At 42.3% G+C, this 19,439-nt stretch overlaps 1 protein-coding gene across 3 annotated transcripts in view; it reads right to left on the bottom strand.

Annotated features, from left to right (window-relative positions):
- Positions 1 to 925: 925 nt before the first annotated feature.
- The window catches only part of LOC148000441 (uncharacterized), a 52,623-nt gene continuing 34,109 nt past the window's right edge, over positions 926 to 19,439 (bottom strand). For all 3 annotated transcript variants that reach the window (XM_087589338.1, XM_087589337.1, XM_087589335.1), the window contains 4 exons: positions 18,118 to 18,246; positions 2,053 to 7,193; positions 1,628 to 1,950; positions 926 to 1,071 (listed from right to left, as the gene is read on the bottom strand). In XM_087589338.1, the coding sequence (XP_087445464.1) occupies positions 1,049 to 1,071; positions 1,628 to 1,950; positions 2,053 to 7,193; positions 18,118 to 18,246 (5,616 nt within the window). In that variant the 3' untranslated portion in view covers positions 926 to 1,048. The remainder of the gene's footprint in view (positions 1,072 to 1,627; positions 1,951 to 2,052; positions 7,194 to 18,117; positions 18,247 to 19,439) is intronic.

The following is a 19,439-nucleotide window of genomic DNA, read 5'->3' as shown; positions in this document are numbered from 1 at the left end:
AGAGAGACAGAGAATGGGATAGGGGAGGCACACAAGAATCAGTGGAGGTTGTGAATCATAGCCTTGGGGATACAGAGCCTGGGGTGACTGGCTCTTCTAGCTACGCAGGAAGCCCACTGGAGCAATTCGAACATCAACCCAACCACAAAACTTTAAATCCAATTTTTTCCTGTCTACAGTCAATGAAGGAACAGGGCTGGAGGAGAGACTGAGGGAAAAGCCAACCACCAGCCTACCCAACTTGAAACCCATTGCATTGTCAAGCAACAGTCCCTGACACTATTAATGATACCCTGTTATGCTTGCAGACAGAGTCTAGCATAGGCTGTCCCATGAGAGGGTTCACCCAGAAGCTGACTTAGATGAACACTCCCAGCTAAAATTGGATGGATCTTGAAGACTGTCATGGAAAAATAAGTGGAAGGATTGCAGTCCCTCAGACGATAAGAACGCCACAGGAAGACTAACCAAATCAACTGACCTGGACTCTTAGGGCTCTTAGAGACTGAACCACCAACCAAAGAACATACAGAGGCTGGTCCTAAGCCTCCACACACATAGGTAGGAGATGTGCAGCTTGATCTTTGTGTGAGTCCCAAACAATTACAGCATGGGTTATCCTAAAGGATGTTGCCTTTATGCAGAATAGGTTCTTCTAGCTAGATTGTGTCCTCTGGACTCAGTGGGAGAGGAAGGAATTAGTCTCACAGAGACTTCATGTTCCAGGGTGGGAAGATAACCAAATGGCCCCTACCCACTGAGAGGAGAAGGAGAGTGGGGCACAAGGGAACAATTATGGGAGAGGCTGACAGGGAGGGGGCAGTGAGCAGGATGTAAAGTAAATAAGTAAATATTAAAATTGAAAATAATTGAAAAAAGTTTCCAGGAAGCATCACATGGCACAACTGAGACTCCAATGAAACAATCAATTTTTACTTCAGTCTACAATCAGACTGAACATTTTATTTTAAAATTTATATATATGATCAATTCTCCCACACAGACTGTGTTTTGATATTCCAATCGATCCTGGAGGAGCATCAAGGGTCTAGGGATCAGGAGCCGCAGCCACTAGAAGAAAAAGAATTATTAACAGTATCATCAGGCACATCACTGGTGATATTGTCATGCCCAGCATCAACAACATCAGTGTCATTATCATCTGGATCAATGTAGAGAGAAACAGTGAGAAGGTGGATGCTTCTCTTGTTATTTTTAATCTCAGAAGTTGCTTCTTTTGGAATGTTGCGGTCAAAGGCTATGCTAACTTCGGAAGTCAGAGTTCAGAATGACAGCGATAAATAGACAATAACATTTAACAGGAAGTTTTCCCGGCTTAGTCATTCAGGAAACACATGTTTTCACTGGAAGTGACAATAATCTCCTCATTCTAGAATAGGAAACATCCAAGTAGGAAAAAATATTACCTGGTCAGTTGTATTTCTCTAAACTTGATTTGTTACATTATGAAAATTATTTTCTATAAATTGAGAAAAAATAAATTTTTCAGGTTCTAGGTTATGTGTAAATAGCCCTATAGAAGTATGAAATTTATTAACAAAAGAGACCTAGGTTTCTAGTAAAACAATCTTAATCTATTTTAAGCTACTATTTTAGTTTAACTTACCTGGTCCGACTCTCTTCTTAGTGGGAGCTCCTTGGCCATTTTCTTCATGCCATGCTTGTTGAATTTGGATTTTCATCCATGTTATGATGGATAAGAGTGAGGATATAAGCCATATGAAGAGCAAAAAAGGTATGCGTGGTATCTCTGTTGCCCGAAGATATCCACTCTCCCTGAGAAGGTTCAAGCTGTGGTTTATTGGTTCAGCTCGTGCGGAAGCATGAAAAATATCCTCAGCACCCTGAGTAGCAGGCAGACCTTCTTCTACGTCAGGAGTAAAAGAAGATTCCTCATCTGAAGTAGCAGAATCAAATATTTCTTCTTCACTAAGGGATATCAAAAGAGTCAGGTTAGTCATTTGAATGGAGTCAAGGGAATAACAAGTGCAGGAACCAGGAGTGGGCTCTGGGTCAGCATGGGGTTTGTACCTTGTACTCTCCTTGTAAAGAGGTAAATCAACTACATAATCCAATCCAATGTGACTAGCTGGTCCTGAGTCATGACTCTCAACTAACACACTACTGTCAGCAGCACATGTAACAGACAGCCGAGGTTCAAGAGAAGCCAGACAGTCAGCAACAATGGCAGGATCTGTAGGCTCAGCATCAATAGCAGCCATACTGTCAGCAGGGTGGGTGGACATACTGGACTCAGGCTGAACAGCAGGCAGACAGTCAGCAGTACTGGAGCAATTAGTATGTTCAGGCTCAACAGCAGTCAGAATGTCAGCATGGTGGGTGGACATAGTTGGCTCTGGCTCAGCAGAGTCCAGACAGTCAGCAGCTTTGGTGGAATTAGTCGGCTCAGGCTCAACAGCTGCCAAACTGTCAGCAGGCTGGGTGGACAGGGTTGTCTCAGACCCAACAGCAGCCTGACAGTCAGCGGCATTGGTAGAAATAGTCGTATCAGGCTCAAGGTCGTCCAGCCAGTCAGAAGCAATGTTGGAATTAGGCAGCTCAGGCTCATCAACTGCCATACTGTCAGCAGGGTGGGTGGATTTGGTTGACTTGGGATCAACAGCACCCAGAAAGTCAGCAGCTTTGGTGGAATTAGTCAGTTCAGGCTCAATAGCTACCAAACTGTCAGCAGGGTGTGGGGACATAGATGACTCAGGCTGAACAGAATCCAGACAGTCAGCAGGGTGCTTTGACCTAGTTAGCTCAGGCTGAACAGTAGCCAGACAATCAGCAGCTTTGGTGGAAAAAGTAGGCTCAGGCTCAACAGATGCCAAAGTGTCAGCAGGCTGGGTGGACATGGTTGGCTCAGCCTTGAGAGAAGCCAGACAGTCAGCAGCTTTATTGGCATGAGACAGCTCATGCTCAAGAGCAGCCAGACTGTCGGAACGGTGGGTGGGCATAGCTGGCTCTTGTTCAATAGAGTCCAGACCGTCAGCAGCATTGGTAGAATTATTATGTTCAGGCTCAACAGCTGCCAAACTGTCAGCAGGCTGGGTGGACATGGTTGTCTCAGTCCCAACAGAAGCCAGACAATCAGTAGCATTGGTGGAATTAATCAGCTCAGCCTTGAGAGAAGCCAGACAGCCAGCATCTTTATTGGCATGAGACAGCTCATGCTCAAGAGCAGCCAGACTGTCGGCACGGTGGGTGGACATAGCTGGCTCTGGCTCAACATAGGCCAGGCAGTCAGCAGCACTGGAGGATTTAGTCGACTCAGGCTCAAGAGCAGCCAGACAGTAAGCAGCATTGGTGGAATGTGTAGGCTCAAGCTCATCAGTAGCCATATTGTCAGCAGGGTGGGTGGACATAGTTGTCTCAGTCCCAACAGAAGCCAGAGAATCAGTAGCATTGATGGAATTAATCAGCTCAGCCTTGAGAGAAGCCAGACAGTCAGCATCTTTGTTGACATGAGACAGCTCATGCTCAAGAGCAGCCAGACTGTCGGCACGGTGGGTGGACATAGCTGGCTCTGGCTCAACATAGGCCAGACAGTCAGCAGAATTGGAGGATTTAGTCGACTCAGGCTCAAGAGCAGCCAGACAGTAAGCAGCGTTCGTCGAATTTGTAGTCTCAAGCTCATCAGTAGCCATATTATCAGCAGGGTGTGTGGACATAGATGACTCAGGCTGAACAGAGTCCAGACAGTCAGCAGGGTGGTTTGTCCTAGTTAGCTCTGGCAGAACAGTAGCCAGACAATCAGCAGCTCTGGTGGAAATTGTAGGCTCAGACTCAACAGCTGCCGAACTGTCAGCAGGCTGGGTGGACATGGTTGGCTCAGCCTTGAGAGAAGCCAGACAGTCAGCAGCTTTGTTGGCATGAGACAGCTCATGCTCAAGAGCAGCCAGACTGTCGGCACGGTGGGTGGACATAGCTGGCTCTGGCTCAACGGAGTCCAGACTGTCAGCAGCATTGGTAGAATCATTATAGTCAGGCTCATGAGCAATAGGAATATCAGCAAGGTGGGTAGACATGGTTGTCTCAGACCCAACAGAAGCCAGAATATCAGCAGCATTGGAGGAATTAGTCGACTGGGGCTCAAGAGCGGCCAGAAAGTAAGCAGCATTGGTGGAATGTGTAGGCTCAAGCTCATCAGTAGCCATATTGTCAGCAGGGTGGGTGGACATAGTTGTTTCAGTCCCAACAGAAGCCAAACAATCAGTAGCATTGGTAGAATCAATTGACTCAGCCTTCTGAGAAGCCAGACAGTCAGCAGTGTTGTTGGAATTAGTCAGCTCATGCTCAAGAGCAGCCAGACTGTCGGCACGGTAGGTGGGCTTAGCTGGCTCTTGTTCAACAGAGTCCTTACCGTCAGCAGTATTGGTGGAATTATATTCAGGCTCAACAGCTGCCAAATTGTCAGTAGGCTGGGTGGACATGGTTGTCTCAGTCCCAACAGAAGCCAGACAATCAGTAGCATTGGTGGAATTAATCAGCTCAGTCTTCAGAGAAGCCAGACAGTCAGCATCTTTGTTGGCATGAGACAGCTCATGCTCAAGAGCAGCCAGACTGTCGGCACGGTGGGTGGACATACCTGGCTCTGGCTCAACATAGGCCAGACAGTCAGCAGCATTGGAGGATTTAGTCGACTCAGGCTCAAGAGCAGCCAGACAGTAAGCAGCGTTCGTCGAATTTGTAGTCTCAAGCTCATCAGTAGCCATATTATCAGCTGGGTGTGTGGACATAGATGACTCAAGCTGAACAGAGTCCAGACAGCCAACAGGGTGGGTTGACATAGTTAGCTCAGGCATAACATTAGCCAGACAATCAGCAGCTCTGATGGAAATTGTAGGCTCAGGCTCAACAGCTGCCGAACTGTCAGCAGGCTGGGTGGACATGGTTGGCTCAGCCTTGAGAGAAGCCAGACAGTCAGCAGCTTTGTTGGCATGAGACAGCTCATGCTCAAGAGCAGCCAGACTGTCGGCACGGTGGGTGGACATAGCTGGCTCTGGCTCAACGGAGTCCAGACTGTCAGCAGCATTGGTAGAATCATTATAGTCAGGCTCATGAGCAATAGGAATATCAGCAAGGTGGGTAGACATGGTTGTCTCAGACCCAACAGAAGCCAGAATATCAGCAGCATTGGAGGAATTAGTCGACTGGGGCTCAAGAGCGGCCAGAAAGTAAGCAGCATTGGTGGAATGTGTAGGCTCAAGCTCATCAGTAGCCATATTGTCAGCAGGGTGGGTGGACATAGTTGTCTCAGTCCCAACAGAAGCCAAACAATCAGTAGCATTGGTAGAATCAATTGACTGAGCCTTCTGAGAAGCCAGACAGTCAGCAGTGTTGTTGGAATTAGTCAGCTCATGCTCAAGAGCAGCCAGACTGTCGGCATGGTGGGTGGGCTTAGCTGGCTCTTGTTCAACAGAGTCCTTACCGTCAGCAGTATTGGTGGAATTATTATGTTCAGGCTCAACAGCTGCCAAATTGTCAGTAGGCTGGGTGGACATGGTTGTCTCAGTCCCAACAGAAGCCAGACAATCAGTAGCATTGGTGGAATTAATCAGCTCAGCCTTGAGAGAAGCCAGACAGTCAGCATCTTTGTTGGCATGAGACAGCTCATGCTCAAGAGCAGCCAGACTGTTGGCATGGTGGGTGGACATAGCTGGCTCTGGCTCAACATAGGCCAGACAGTCAGCAGCTTTGGAGGATTTAGTCGACTCAGGCTTAAGAGCAGCCAGTGTGTCAGCAGGGTGATTAGACATAGTTGGCTCTGGTTCCACATCAGGCAGACTGTCAGCAGGGTGGGTGGACATGTTTGGCTCAGGCTCAAGGTCAGCCAGACAGTCAGCAGCTTTGGTAGAAGTATTATGTGCAGGCTCGTCAGCAGTCAGAATGTCAGCAGGGTGGGTGGACATAGTCGGCTCAGGCTCAACAGCTGCCATACTGTCAGCAGGGTTGTTGGACAGAGCGGGCTCTGGTGCAACAGCAGCCCGACAGTCAGCGGCATTGGTAGAAATAGTCGGATCAGGCTCAAGGTCAGCCAGACAGTCAGCAGTGTTGTTGGAATTAGTCAGCTCAGACTCAAGAGCAGCCAGAGTGTCAGCAGGGTGGGTGGACATAGTTGGCTCTGGTTCCATATCAGGCAGACAGTCAGCAGGGTGGGTGGACATAGTTGGCTCTGGTGCAACAGCAGCCTGAAAGTCAGCGGCATTGGTAGAAATAGTCGGATCAGGCTCAAGGTCAGCCAGACAGTCAGCAGTGTTGTTGAAATTGGTCAGCTCAGGCTCAAGAGCAGCCAGAGTGTCAGCAGGGTGGGTGGACATATTTGGCTCTGGTTCCACATCAGGCAGACTGTCAGCAGGGTGGGTGGACATGTTTGGCTCAGGCTCAAGGTCAGCCAGACAGTCAGCAGCTTTGGTAGAATTATTATGTTCAGGCTCATCAGCAGTCAGAATGTCAGCAGGGTGGGTGGACATAGTCGGCTCAGGCTCAACAGCTGCCATACTGTCAGCAGGGTTGGTGGACATAGCAGGCTCTGGTGCAACAGCAGCCTGAAAGTCAGCGGCATTGGTAGAAATCGTCGGATCAGGCTCAAGGTCAGCCAGACAGTCAGCAGTGTTGTTGGAATTAGTCAGTTCAGGCTCAAGAGCAGCCAGAGTGTCAGCAGGTTGATTGGACATAGTTGGCTCTGGTTCCACATCAGGCAGACAGTCAGCAGGGTGGGTGGACATGTTTGGCTCAGGCTCAAGGTCAGCCAGACAGTCAGCAGTGTTGTTGAAATTAGTCAGCTCAGGCTCAAGAGCAGCCAGAGTGTCAGCAGGGTGGGTGGACATAGTTGGCTCTGTTTCCACATCAGGCAGACAGTCAGCAGGGTGGGTGGACATAGTTGGCTCTGGTGCAACAGCAGCCTGAAAGTCAGCGGCATTGGTAGAAATAGTCGGATCAGGCTCAAGGTCAGCCAGACAGTCAGCAGTGTTGTTGGAATTAGTCAGCTCATGCTCAAGAGCAGCCAGACAGTCAGTAGCATTTGTAGAATTTGTCGGGTCAGGCTCGGCAGCATCCAGGCTGTCAGCAGTAGAGGTGGAAGCTTCACGATCAGCAGTAGCCTTAGGAATAGAATTTCTATGCTCAGAAGACACAGCATAGAAATTACCTGTTTTATATTTTTCATCCTAAAACGAAAATTAGCAGTGATACTTTTGATTGAAAATTTACTGATTTTATTCATTCTATCACCCTTCTGATAATGTCAGAACCTGGATTCATAGTCCCCAAACTATTTGTGTATGCTGTCGAAAGTTAGCACTACATTCAGTGACATTCAGTGAAGTCTGCTTCCTGTCTGCTTGAGTAATTGGCCCAGAGTTTTTCAAAGTCTTTACTGTGGATCTCTTTAGGTTTATACTTAGATTTCTTCTGCTCTTTGCTACCTAAAGTCATTTTTCCCTGTAAGATGGAAATATATAAATAGAAAGGACAAAATGTGACTCTTGGCCTCTGATGTTTTGCTCTGCTCTTCCTCTAAATAGTGATTTTGTAATATTCTCTTTCCTTCATATTCTATGGTTCATTCTGCACTATTTCTCTCTAAAACTCTCCAAGTAAAAAGGCCACCTCCCTCCCTCTGCCCCTCCCTCCTCTCTCTCTCTCTCTCTCTCTCTCTCTCTCTCTCTCTCTCTCTCTCTCTCCGTCTTTTTGTACTTTCTGCTGCACTACCCCTCAAGTAGCCACTTTTCTTATTCCTTCGTGAGAGAGTTGGGAATATTCTTTATACCAAATCTTTCTCTGGATAATCACCTTCTCTTTCATGCAATTAAGCATCACTTTTAAACGAGGTGCTTCATTCTATAAACTAAGGTTACATTGATTACTTAGCATTAAGGGTGGGTACTAAGGAAATGTCTCCATTTCAGTTTGAGAGATTAAAGTCTGTGCAAAGGCTGAACCACAGCAATTAGTAGAAATTTGTTTATAAGTAAACAACGCAATCTGGGAGGAGGGCACAGAATCGTCAACTATTCTGTAACATCATGACTATTGCTACACTTACAGGATGTATATTAAGACCTCATCCAGCACCTCTGTGGTGGCTTGAATGTCAACAGCCCCATAGGCTCACATTATGCTTGCTGTGCAGAGCGCTGAATTATTTTCAAAAGGAGTAGGTGGTGGGGCTGTTTTGTAGTAAAACTGTTGCCAGGATGAGGTTTAAGATTTCAATAGAGAGACAGAGCTGGAAAGAGAGTAGAACAACAGTGCTTTCTTTTGGCATCTGAGACAACGCTGGAACCTGAAGGGACCGACCATATAAACAGTTCTCTGCACCCAAATCCCGTGGGAGGGAGAGCTAAACCTTCAGAGAGGCAGACATGCCTGGGAAACCAGAAGAGACTGCACTCTGCACACATTACTGACTCCAGAGGAAAACACCAAACGCCATCTGGAAACCTGGTGCACAGAAGCTCCCGGAAAGGGCGGCTCAGAACTTCCTGGTGGCTGCCGCCTCGGAGAGCTAATAAGCAACACCCCATGAGCAACCTTGAGCCTCCGGATCACAGGTAAGACCAACTTTTCTGCTCCAAGTGACCTGCCTGGTGAATTCAGGGCACAGGCCCACAGGAACAGCTGAAGACCTGTAGATAGGAAAAACAACACGCCCCAAAGCAGAACACTCTGTTCCCATAACTGGCTGAAAGAAAACAGGAAAACAGGTCTACAGCACTCCTGAAAAACAGGCATATAGGACAGTCTAGCCACTGTCAGAAATAGCAGAACAAAGTAACACTAGAGATAATCTGATGGCGAGAGGCAAGCGCAGGAACCCAAGCAACAGAAACCAAGACTACATGGCATCATCGGAGCCCAATTCTCCCACCAAAGCAAACAGGGAATATCCAAACACACCAGAAAAGCAAGATCTAGTTTCAAAATCTTATTTGATCATGATACTGGAGAACTTCCAGAAAGACGTGAATAACTCCCTTAGAGAACAAGTAGAAGCCGACAGAGAGGAATCGCAAAAATCCCTAAAAGAATTCCAGGAAAACATAAATAAACAAGTAGAAGCCCAAAGAGAGGAGTCACAAAAATCCCCGAAAGAATTCCAGGAAAACACAATCAAACAGTTGAAGGAATTAAAAATGGAAATAGAAGCAATCAAGAAAGAACACATGGAAACAACCCTGGATATAGAAAACCGAAAGAAGAGACAAGGAGCTGTAGATACGAGCTTCACCAACAGAATACAAGATATGGAAGAGAGAATCTCAGGAGGAGAAGATTCCATAGAAATCATCGACTCAACAGTCAAAGATAATGTAAAGCGGAAAAAGCTACTGGTCCAAAACATACAGGAAATCCAGGACTCAATGAGAAGATCAAACCTAAGGATAATAGGTATAGAAGAGAGTGAAGACTCCCAGCTCAAAAGACCAGTAAATAGCTTCAACAAAATCATAGAAGAAATCTTCCCTAACCTAAAGAAAGAGATACCCGTAAGCATACAAGAAGCCTACAGAACTCCAAATAGATTGGACCAGAAAAGAAACAGCTCCCGTCACATAATAGTCAAAACACCAAACGCACAAAATAAAGAAAGAATATTAAAAGCAGTAAGGGAAAAAGATCAAGTAACATAAAGGCAGACCTATCAGAATCACACAGACTTTTCGCCAGAAACTATAAAATCCAGAAGATCCTGGACAGATGTCATACAGAACCTAAGAGAACACAAATGCCAGCCCAGGTTACTGCATCCTGCAAAACTCTCAATTAACATAGATGAAGAAACCAAGATATTCCAGGACAAAACCAAATTTACACAATATCTTTCTACAAATCCAGCACTACAAAGGATAATAAATGGTAAAGCCCAACATAAGGAGGCAAGCTATACCCTAGAAGAAGCAAGAAACTAATCGTCTTGGCAACAAAACAAGGAGAAGAAAAGCACACAAACATAACCTCATATCCAAATATGAATATAACAGGAAGCAATAATCACTATTCCTTAATATCTCTCAACATCAATGGCCTCAACTCCCCAATGAAAAGACATAGATTAACAAACTGGATACGCAACGAGGACCCTGCATTCTGCTGCCTACAGGAAACACACCTCAGAGACAAAGACAGACACTACCTCAGAGTGAAAGGCTGGAAAACAACTTTCCAAGCAAATGGTCAGAAGAAGCAAGCTGGAGTAGCCATTCTAATGTCAAATAAAATCAATTTTCAACCAAAAGTCATCAAAAAAGATAAGGAAGGACACTTTATATTCATCAAAGGAAAAATCCACCAAGATGAACTCTCAATCCTAAATATCTATGCCCCAAATACAAGGGCACCTACATACATAAAAGAAACCTTACTAAAGCTCAAAACACACATTGCACCTCACACAATAATAGTAGGAGATTTCAACACCCCACTCTCATCAATGGACAGATCATGGAAAAAGAAATTAAACAGAGACCTAGACAGATTAAGAGAAGTCATGAGCCAAATGGACTAACGGATATTTATAGAACATTCTATCCTAAAGCAAAAGGATATACCTTCTTCTCAGCTCCTCATGGTACTTTCTCCAAAACTGACCATATAATTGGTCAAAAAACGGGCCTCAACAGGTACAGAAAGATAGAAATAATCCCATGCATCTTATCAGACCACCATGGCCTAAAGTTGGTCTTCAATAACAATAATGGAAGAATGTCCACATATACGTGGAAATAAAACAATGCTCTATTCAATGATAACCAGGTCAAGGAAGAAATAAAGAAAGAAATTGAAGACTGCTTAGAATTTAATGAAAACGAAGGTACAACATACCCAAACTTATGGGACACAATGAAAGCTGTGCTATGAGGAAACTCATAACGCTGAGTGCCTGCAGAAAGAAACAGGAAAGAGCATATGTCAGCAGCTTGACAACACCCCTGAACGCTCTAGAACAAAAAGAAGCAAACACACCCAGGAGGAGTAGAATGCAGGAAATAATCAAACTCAGAGCTGAAATCAACCAAGTACAAACAAAAAGGAACATAGAAAGAATCAACAGAACCAAAAGTTGGTTCTTTGAGAAAATCAAAAAGATAGATAAACCGTTAGCCAGACTAACTAGAGGACACAGAGAGTGTGTCCAAATTAACAAAATCAGAAATGAAAAGGGAGACATAACTACAGATTCAGGCGAAATTCAAAAAATCATCAGATCTTAGTATAAAAGCCTGTATTCAACAAAACTTGAAAATCTGCAGGAAATGGACAATTTCCTAGACAGATACCAGGTACCAAAGTTAAATCAGGAACAGATGAACCAGTTAAACAACCCCATAACTCCTAAGGAAATAGAAGCAGTCATTAAAGGTCTCCCAACCAAAAAGGGCCCAGGTCCAGACGGATTCAGTGCAGAATTCTATCAGACCTTCATAGAAGACCTCATACCAATATTCTCCAAACAATTCCACAAAAATGAAACAAATGGAGCACTACCGAATTCCTTCTATGAAGCCACAATTACTCTTATACCTAAACCACACAAAGACCCAACAAAGAAAGAGAACTTCAGAACAATTTCCCTTATGAATATCGATGCAAGAATACTCAATAAATATCTGGCAAACCAAATCCAAGAGCACATCAAAACAATCAGCCACCATGATCAAGTAGGCTTCACCCCAGGCATGCAGGGATGGTTTAATATACGGAAAACCATCAACGTGATCCATTATATAAACAAACTGAAAGAACAGAACCACATGATCATTTCATTAGATGCTGAGAAAGCATTTGACAAAATTCAACACCACAACATGATAAAAGTCCTGGAAAGAATAGGAATTCAAGGCCCATACCTAAACATAGTAAAAGCCATATACAGCAAAACAGTTGCTAAAATTAAACTATATGGAGAGAAACTTGAAGCAATCCCACTAAAATCAGGGATTAGACAAGGCTGCCCACTCTCTCCCTACTTATTCAATATAGTTCTTGAAATTCTAGCCAGAGCAATCAGACAACAAATGGAGGTCAAGGGGATACAGATGGGAAAAGAAGAAGTCATAATATCACTATTTGCAGATGATATGATAGTACATTTAAGTGATCCCAAAAGTTCCACCAGAGAACTACAAAAGCTGATAAACAACTTCAGCAAAGTGGCTGGGTATAAAATTAACTCAAATAAATCAGTAGCCTTCGTCTACACAAAAAAGAAAAAGCTGAGAAAGAAATTAGGGAAATAACACCCTTCATAATAGATCCAAATAATATAAAGTACCTCGGTGTGACTTTATCCAAGCAAGTAAAAGATCTGTACAATAAGAACTTCAAGACTCTGAAGAAAGAAATTGAAGAAGACCTCAGAAGATGGAAAGATCTTCCATGCTCATGGATTGGCAGGATTAATATAGTAAAAATGGCCATCTTACCAAAAGCGATCTACAGATTCAATGCAATCCCCATCAAAATACCAATCCAGTTCTTCAAAGAGTTAGAACAATTTGCAAATTCATCAACAAAAAGCCCAAGATAGCTAAAAACTATCCTCAACAATAAAAGGACTTCAGGAGGAATCACTATCCCTGAACTCAAGCACAATTACAGAGCAATAATGATAAAAATTGCATGATATTGGAACAGAGACAGACAGATAGACCAATGAAACAGAATTGAAGACCCAGAAATGAACCCACACACCTATGGGCACTTGAATTTTGACAAAGGAGCCAAAACCATCCAATGGAAAAAAGATAAGATTTTCAGCAAATGGTGCTGGTTCAACTGGAGGTCAACATGTAGAAGAATGCAGATCTATCCATGCTTATCACCCTGTACAAAGCTTAAGTCCAAGTGTATAAAGGACCTCCACATCAAACCAGATACACTCAAACTAATAGAAGAAAAACTAGGGAAGCATCTGGAACACATGGGCACTGGAAAAAATTTCCTGAACAAAACACCAATGGCTTATGCTCTAAGATCAAGAATCGACAAATGGGATCTCATAAAACTGCAAAGCTTCTGTAAGGCAAAGGACACTGTGGGTAGGACAAAACGGCCATCAACAGATTAAGAAAAGATCTTTACCAATCCTACAACAGATAGAGGCCTTACACCAAAAATATACAAAGAACTCAAGAAGTTAGACCGCAGCGAGACAAATAACCCTATTAAAAATGGGGTTCAGAGCTAAACAAAGAATTCTCAGCTGAGGAAGGCGAAATGGCTGAGAAACACCTAAAGTAATGTTCAACATCTTTAGTCATAATGGAAATGCAAATCAAAACAACCCTGAGATTTCACCTCACACCAGTGAGAATGGGTAAGATCAAAAACTCAGGTGACAGCAAATGCTGGCAAGGATGTAGAGAAAGAGGAACACTCCTCCATTGTTGGTGGGAAAGCAGACTGGTGCAACCATTCTGGAAATCAGTCTGGAGGTTCCTCAGAAAATTGGACATTGAACTGCCTTAGGACCCAGCTATACCTCTCTTGGGCACATACCCAAAAGTTGCCCCGACATATAAAAAAGACACGTGCTCCACTATGTTCATAGCAGCCTTATTTATAATAGCCAGAAGCTGGAAAGAACCCAGATGCCCTTCAACAGAGAAATGGATACAGAAAATGTGGTACATCTACACAATGGAATATTACTCAGCTATCAAAAACAATGACTTTATGAAATTCGTAGGCAAATGGCTGCAACTGGAAAATATCATCCTGAGTGAGGCAACCCAATCACAGAAAAACACACATGGTATGCACTCATTGATAAGTGGCTATTAGCCCAAATGCTTGAATTACCCTAGATGCATAGAACAAATGAAACTCAAGACGGATGATCAAAATGTGAATGCTTCACTCCTTCTTTAAAAGGGGAACAAGAATACCCTTGACAGGGAATAGAGAGGCAAAGATTAAAACAGACACAGAAGGAACACCCATTCAGAGCCTGCCCCACATGTGGCCCATACATATACAGCCACCCAATTAGACAATATGGATAAAGCGATGAAGTGCATGCCGTCAGGATACGGATGTAGATCTCTCCTGAGAGACACAGCCAGAATACAGCAAATTTATAGCCGAATGCCAGCAGCGAACCACTGAACTGAGAACGGGACCCCCGTTGAAGGAATCAGAGAAAGAACTCGAAGAGCTCGAAGGAGCTCGAGACCCCTTATGAACAACAATGCCAAGCAACCAGAGCTTCCAGGGACTAAGCCACTACCTAAAGACTATACATGGACTGACCCTGGACTCTGGACTCTGACCTCATAGGTAGCAATAAATATTCTAGTAAGATCACCAGTGGAAGGGGAAGCCCTTGGTCCTGCTAAGACTGAACCCCCAGTGAACGTGATTGTTGGGGGGAGGGCAGCAATGGGGGGAGGATGGGGAGGGGAACACCCATAAAGAAGGGGAGGGGGAGGGATTAGGGGGATGTTGGCCTAGAAACCAGGAAAGGGAATAACACTCGAAATGTAAATAAGAAATACTCAAGTTAATAAAAAAAAAGATTTCAATAGACTGGTGTCATTTCCACTAAGTTCTCTCTTTCCTGTGTAGGTCAAGATGTGATCTCTCAGCTGCTGCTTCATCGTCATGCTTGTCTGCCTGAATCATGATGGTGATTTCTGTATCCAATTTAACCAAGAGACCCACTTCACACCATCTCTTTCTTCTAAACATTTTCTTTCCCATGATATTTTTTACAACTATAGAAAGTGACTAACATAAGCATCAGCTAGTTACAATAAGAGTGTATTTAACAGAGTCTGAAGGATTCATTCAAAGCTGTGAAGTGGTGTTACCCAGGGGATTTGGTCACAAAATGTGTTATCAAATTCCATAAAGCTAGCTTAGATAGGATGCCCGGAACACTCGTTGATTTAAATAGATGAATTCAGGAAGTTGGGCTTGTGAATGGGTTTGATGCTGCATTGTAAATGGGAAGCCTCATTGACTCATACTGCATAAGAAATAAGATCTTCACATGTTTGTTCTTCCTTACACCTCAGGGAAACCCATAAAATGGCAGTCTACTTTTGACTTTCAGTGCCAGGTTTGAGGATGATTTACGTTTCTTACTTGCAAAACTGACACGTCAAACATTCTCTGCATCAACAAGCAATATATCACAGAGAAGATTCAACAGAACAGGTGAAGGAGGACTGTTGATCAAAGAATAATGTTGAAGAAGCATGCATTTCCTCTTAGTGTTCACACTATTAAAATGGATCATGAGAGAATTTACGTTCCTTGGATTTCCTGAGAAAGACAGACTTGAATATAGCAAACCATGGGGTATGTTACACACATAGTCATGTTTTCATATGCAATGTGTTACCAGACTACTTATCATTACCCCATTGAACCATCTGGCTGGCAAATATGCATATACACATATGTGTGCACATATACGCATGTATGTATTTGTAACTACATATATGTACGTGAGAAGATGTGTATACATGCATATATATGCAAGTATATGTATATATGTATATATATGTATATATATTTACTGCTTTTAAAATAAAAGGAGAGAGATTGGTGTATAGCCGTTTAGAATAAAAATGAAATGTAGTAAGTGTGAATTTCTCATTCATGTGATCTTTTTCTTTCAGCCAAACTAGGCATCACCTTTGAAATGTGCCTGTGTCATTGTAAATCCTGCTGGCTGTACTTGTTTATAATGACTTATACCTGGTATTCCGCTAGCATGGGGTAGAGAACTGGTATTAACTAGCTAAGGTCTTTCATTTTTTTATTTTATACTCATTACACCGCATTTGCCATGTAGTCTTGTGGGAAGTCTTGTGTTCGTTTGGTTTTATTCAAATTTAACATCAGAAATGATGTTTAGTTTTACTTCAGTGACATTTGTTCCTTGGAAAAATGGAAACTACCTTTGTCTTAGTTGTCTCTGTAAGATCCCACTGCTGTAATGATATTGTGGATTGTATTCTAATCATGGGCATATAAAATTTAGTTACTATATTCATCACCATTATTTGTACATTCCATAGCATCATAAAATTCTAGTTAGGATAAAATGTGTTTGCATTAGAAATTTTACTTTAGAAAATTCTAATGACTTTTCACTACAATAGAAGGTGATTGCCGAGTGAATTTCTGTTTATTAAAGTACCTGAGTTCTATGTCTTTGCTAAGGTCTTCCTAGAATAAAAATTACTCAGGTTCATCACATATAGTAGTTAATTGAAAACCAAATTGATCTAGGCATAAACGAAGAGCATTTGAGTTTGGTTTCTGTAAATTACAGTTTCTAATGATTCCATTATGTGTAATAATTATATCTGAACTTCCTCTTTCCTAATGATGAAATTAGAGGTCTAGAGGAAGGTAGTTAGCTACGTGTTGACAGTATGCAGTGGAGGAAGGAGTAAGTAGTGTGTGTAAGATCAGCAGACACACCCGTCTGCTTGCTTTGTAACTTCTGAAAGGGGATTTAAACAGGAAAGATGGCTGTTACTTTTGAATTTGTTTCTGTACTTTCTGTGACAAAATATCTGATGGGGAAAACCAGTCACTTATTTCAAGGAAGGAACAGGGAGGCCTGACTTTTGGCAGTACATTGTTGGTTCTCACATGCTGATAGACCGGGAAGCAGATAACACAGTACTGGTACCACAAGTAGTCATAGCCATTAAAATCTACCACTGAAAACCTTCTGCTAGCAAGGCCAGACCCCGAAAGTTAAACAATCTCCTATCAGTGGCCAAGTGTTCAATCACATGAACTCCCATCTCTTTGTCTGATCCTCCCATGCACTGCTTAGCATTTGTGTTAATGTTAAATAACCCCCCCCCCAACACACACACACACATGCAGAGTTTATCTACTGTTTGTCTGTTAATGCTAAACAAAGTGTAAATCATACTACCAATGTGATAAACCTTCTTGGCAGCCTGACTGACAACTTGAATTTGATACCTGAGACTGGAAACAGAGGAAGGGAAAGATTGATTCATACAAGTTATCTTTTGATACCTACAATTCAACTTACATTCTCCTACTCCCCAAATAAATTAAGTACAGAATGTCCTTGAACTGACAGAGACCATCCTGCCTGATTTATGAGTTCATGAATTAACTGTGCACACAAACATACCCAGCCTCCTGTTGTGGGCACCCCGCCTATAAGTACTTTGGACTTCAATGGGTAAAACCAGAATGCTGAGATCCTGTCCAGGAAGTTAAGAAATATCAGAAGACTGACTTCTTATTTCCCCTGATGATAATTTTAATCTTTTTTGCCTATCAAACATATTAAATCCGTGTGCTGGAAAAGGGGCTGAGGAGTTTAAAACATTCATTGCTCCTCCAGGACACCTGGCTTTGCTTTGTAAAACACATAATATTGGCTGACAAAATTCTGGAACAACAAGAACAAAGGATGAAATGACCTCTTCTGATTTTTGTGGGAAGCACACGCACATGGTATACAGACAGAATACACGCAAAACATTCACACACATAAAGTCAGTCAATCCAAAGTAAATGAAACACAACTATGGTGGTCGCTTTCATGTTGACTGTACCTATTTCCAGGAGCATGTACTATTTGGTTTCTGTATTTTTATGAGTTCTCCTCAGTGAGTTAAAAACATGCTCATTTTCTGTTTTTTCTTCTGTTTCCATAGTCTAATTTACTATTATTACATTTTATGACAGTGAATCTCCACCTGTCTGTCATACCCTATTGGAGGAGGGCATAGAACAGTCTCACACAGGTTGGCAAAGACCTTCTGAAAATACCAATACGACATTACAGTTGATGATATTATCAATCTGACACTGATGCAGTAGCAACAAAACAGTTGTATGGTTGGGAATCACCACAGCATGAGGAACTGTATTAAAGGTCACAGCATTAGGAAGGTTGAGAAGCACTGCCTAATGCAGTGACTGGCAAGGAGTGAGGATATGGAGAGTGTGAAGGGAATGCTCAAGGCTGATCTTTCTCTACTCGTTCACTACTTGCACTAGGAAGGCATAGGCACAAACACCCATCACTCCCCTTCACAAAAGGAAATAGGTTACTTCTCAAATTAGGGGAATTACCATTATGGATTTTTTTGCTTTCCATACATCAGGTACTGGCTCTCCTCGAGAACACACATAAACTCCAGATTTTCTAAAAATGTTTTGGATCTTCTTAGGTATTATATGGAATTTTCTTCCCGATTCTCCCTGCAATGCAGAGAAGAGAGTTTACTTTTTATTTGGTCTTGAAATTAACTCTATTCTTTTAGGATGCATGCTTTCAAATCAACAATGTTCTTTAGGAATTACAGGATATTGACACATGAAAATCAAAATTATTAAATATAAAATATCTTCTTATATGCCTATTTACAACTTAATAGGATACCATCAAGAAGTTAAAATATTTATGCTAGCCTAGATTAAGAGAAAATCATTAACTGACAAACTTGACCTTGTTCTTGTTGAGACTAAGCTTAATTCATTATCAGTCAATTATTCTGCTTCTAGTTTAAGATGATTATTAATATTAATGAGGCCCCTTCTTCCATTGTGGGGAATGCACATTTTTCATTTACAAATAAATGGCAATTTAATTGCTAGCACTGTCCATACCATAGAACCGGTGAAACTGCTTTATAGAAACAGATTGGTCCACTGAGTCACATTCAAAAATCATTAAATTGCCACTCTTCATTCACACAGCCCCTCACTATAGGGCTATAGGTTATATAGAAACAGGTTTCTTAACCTTGAGCAGCTCACAGTGATAAAGCAGCCTCAGACTGGATATGGATATATCTAAGTAAAGCACTACAATATTTTAACTGTTTGAATGTGGCACAAAGAATATAAGTTTATATTATTTTAAAATCCATAAAGAAGAACTTAAATGGAAATATACAGTAATTGACTCCCTGCATCTAAAAATGCTGGATAATTGGGAAAAACACTTGTTTTTCTAGATGAAGAGCTTTCAACATACCCTCATAGAATCAAATAGAAAATGCTCTATTCTCAGAAGACAAACTTGATGAACATATTACAAACTGCTACATAGCCACAATTTCTCCTTAGGGTAAATACACATGAAATAGAGAAACCAAGGAGATGCTCTCATACAGGATCCTAAAATAGCAGTGTCCAAAGGTAGATAAAAATTGCATGCATTTTCCTGAGGGTAAAGTCACTTAGGAGATTCATGGATTATAGAAATGTCTGGACTTACTAAGAAGTACTTATTATATATAAGTATACAGTAGCTATCATCAGACACACCAGGAGAGATCATCATATCTCATTATAGATGGTCATCAGTCAACATGTGGTTGCTGGGAATTGGATTCATCAAGACCTCTGGAAGAGCAATCAGTGCTCTTTTTCTTTTTTTTTTGGTTTTT

Source organism: Rattus norvegicus, chromosome 16, assembly GCF_021556685.1.
Source record: "Rattus norvegicus strain SHRSP/BbbUtx chromosome 16, alternate assembly SHRSP_T2T, whole genome shotgun sequence".
Lineage (NCBI taxonomy): Eukaryota > Metazoa > Chordata > Mammalia > Rodentia > Muridae > Rattus > Rattus norvegicus.
The sequence above is the reverse complement of the archived record's forward strand: the minus strand, read 5'-3'. Positions and strand labels throughout refer to the sequence as shown.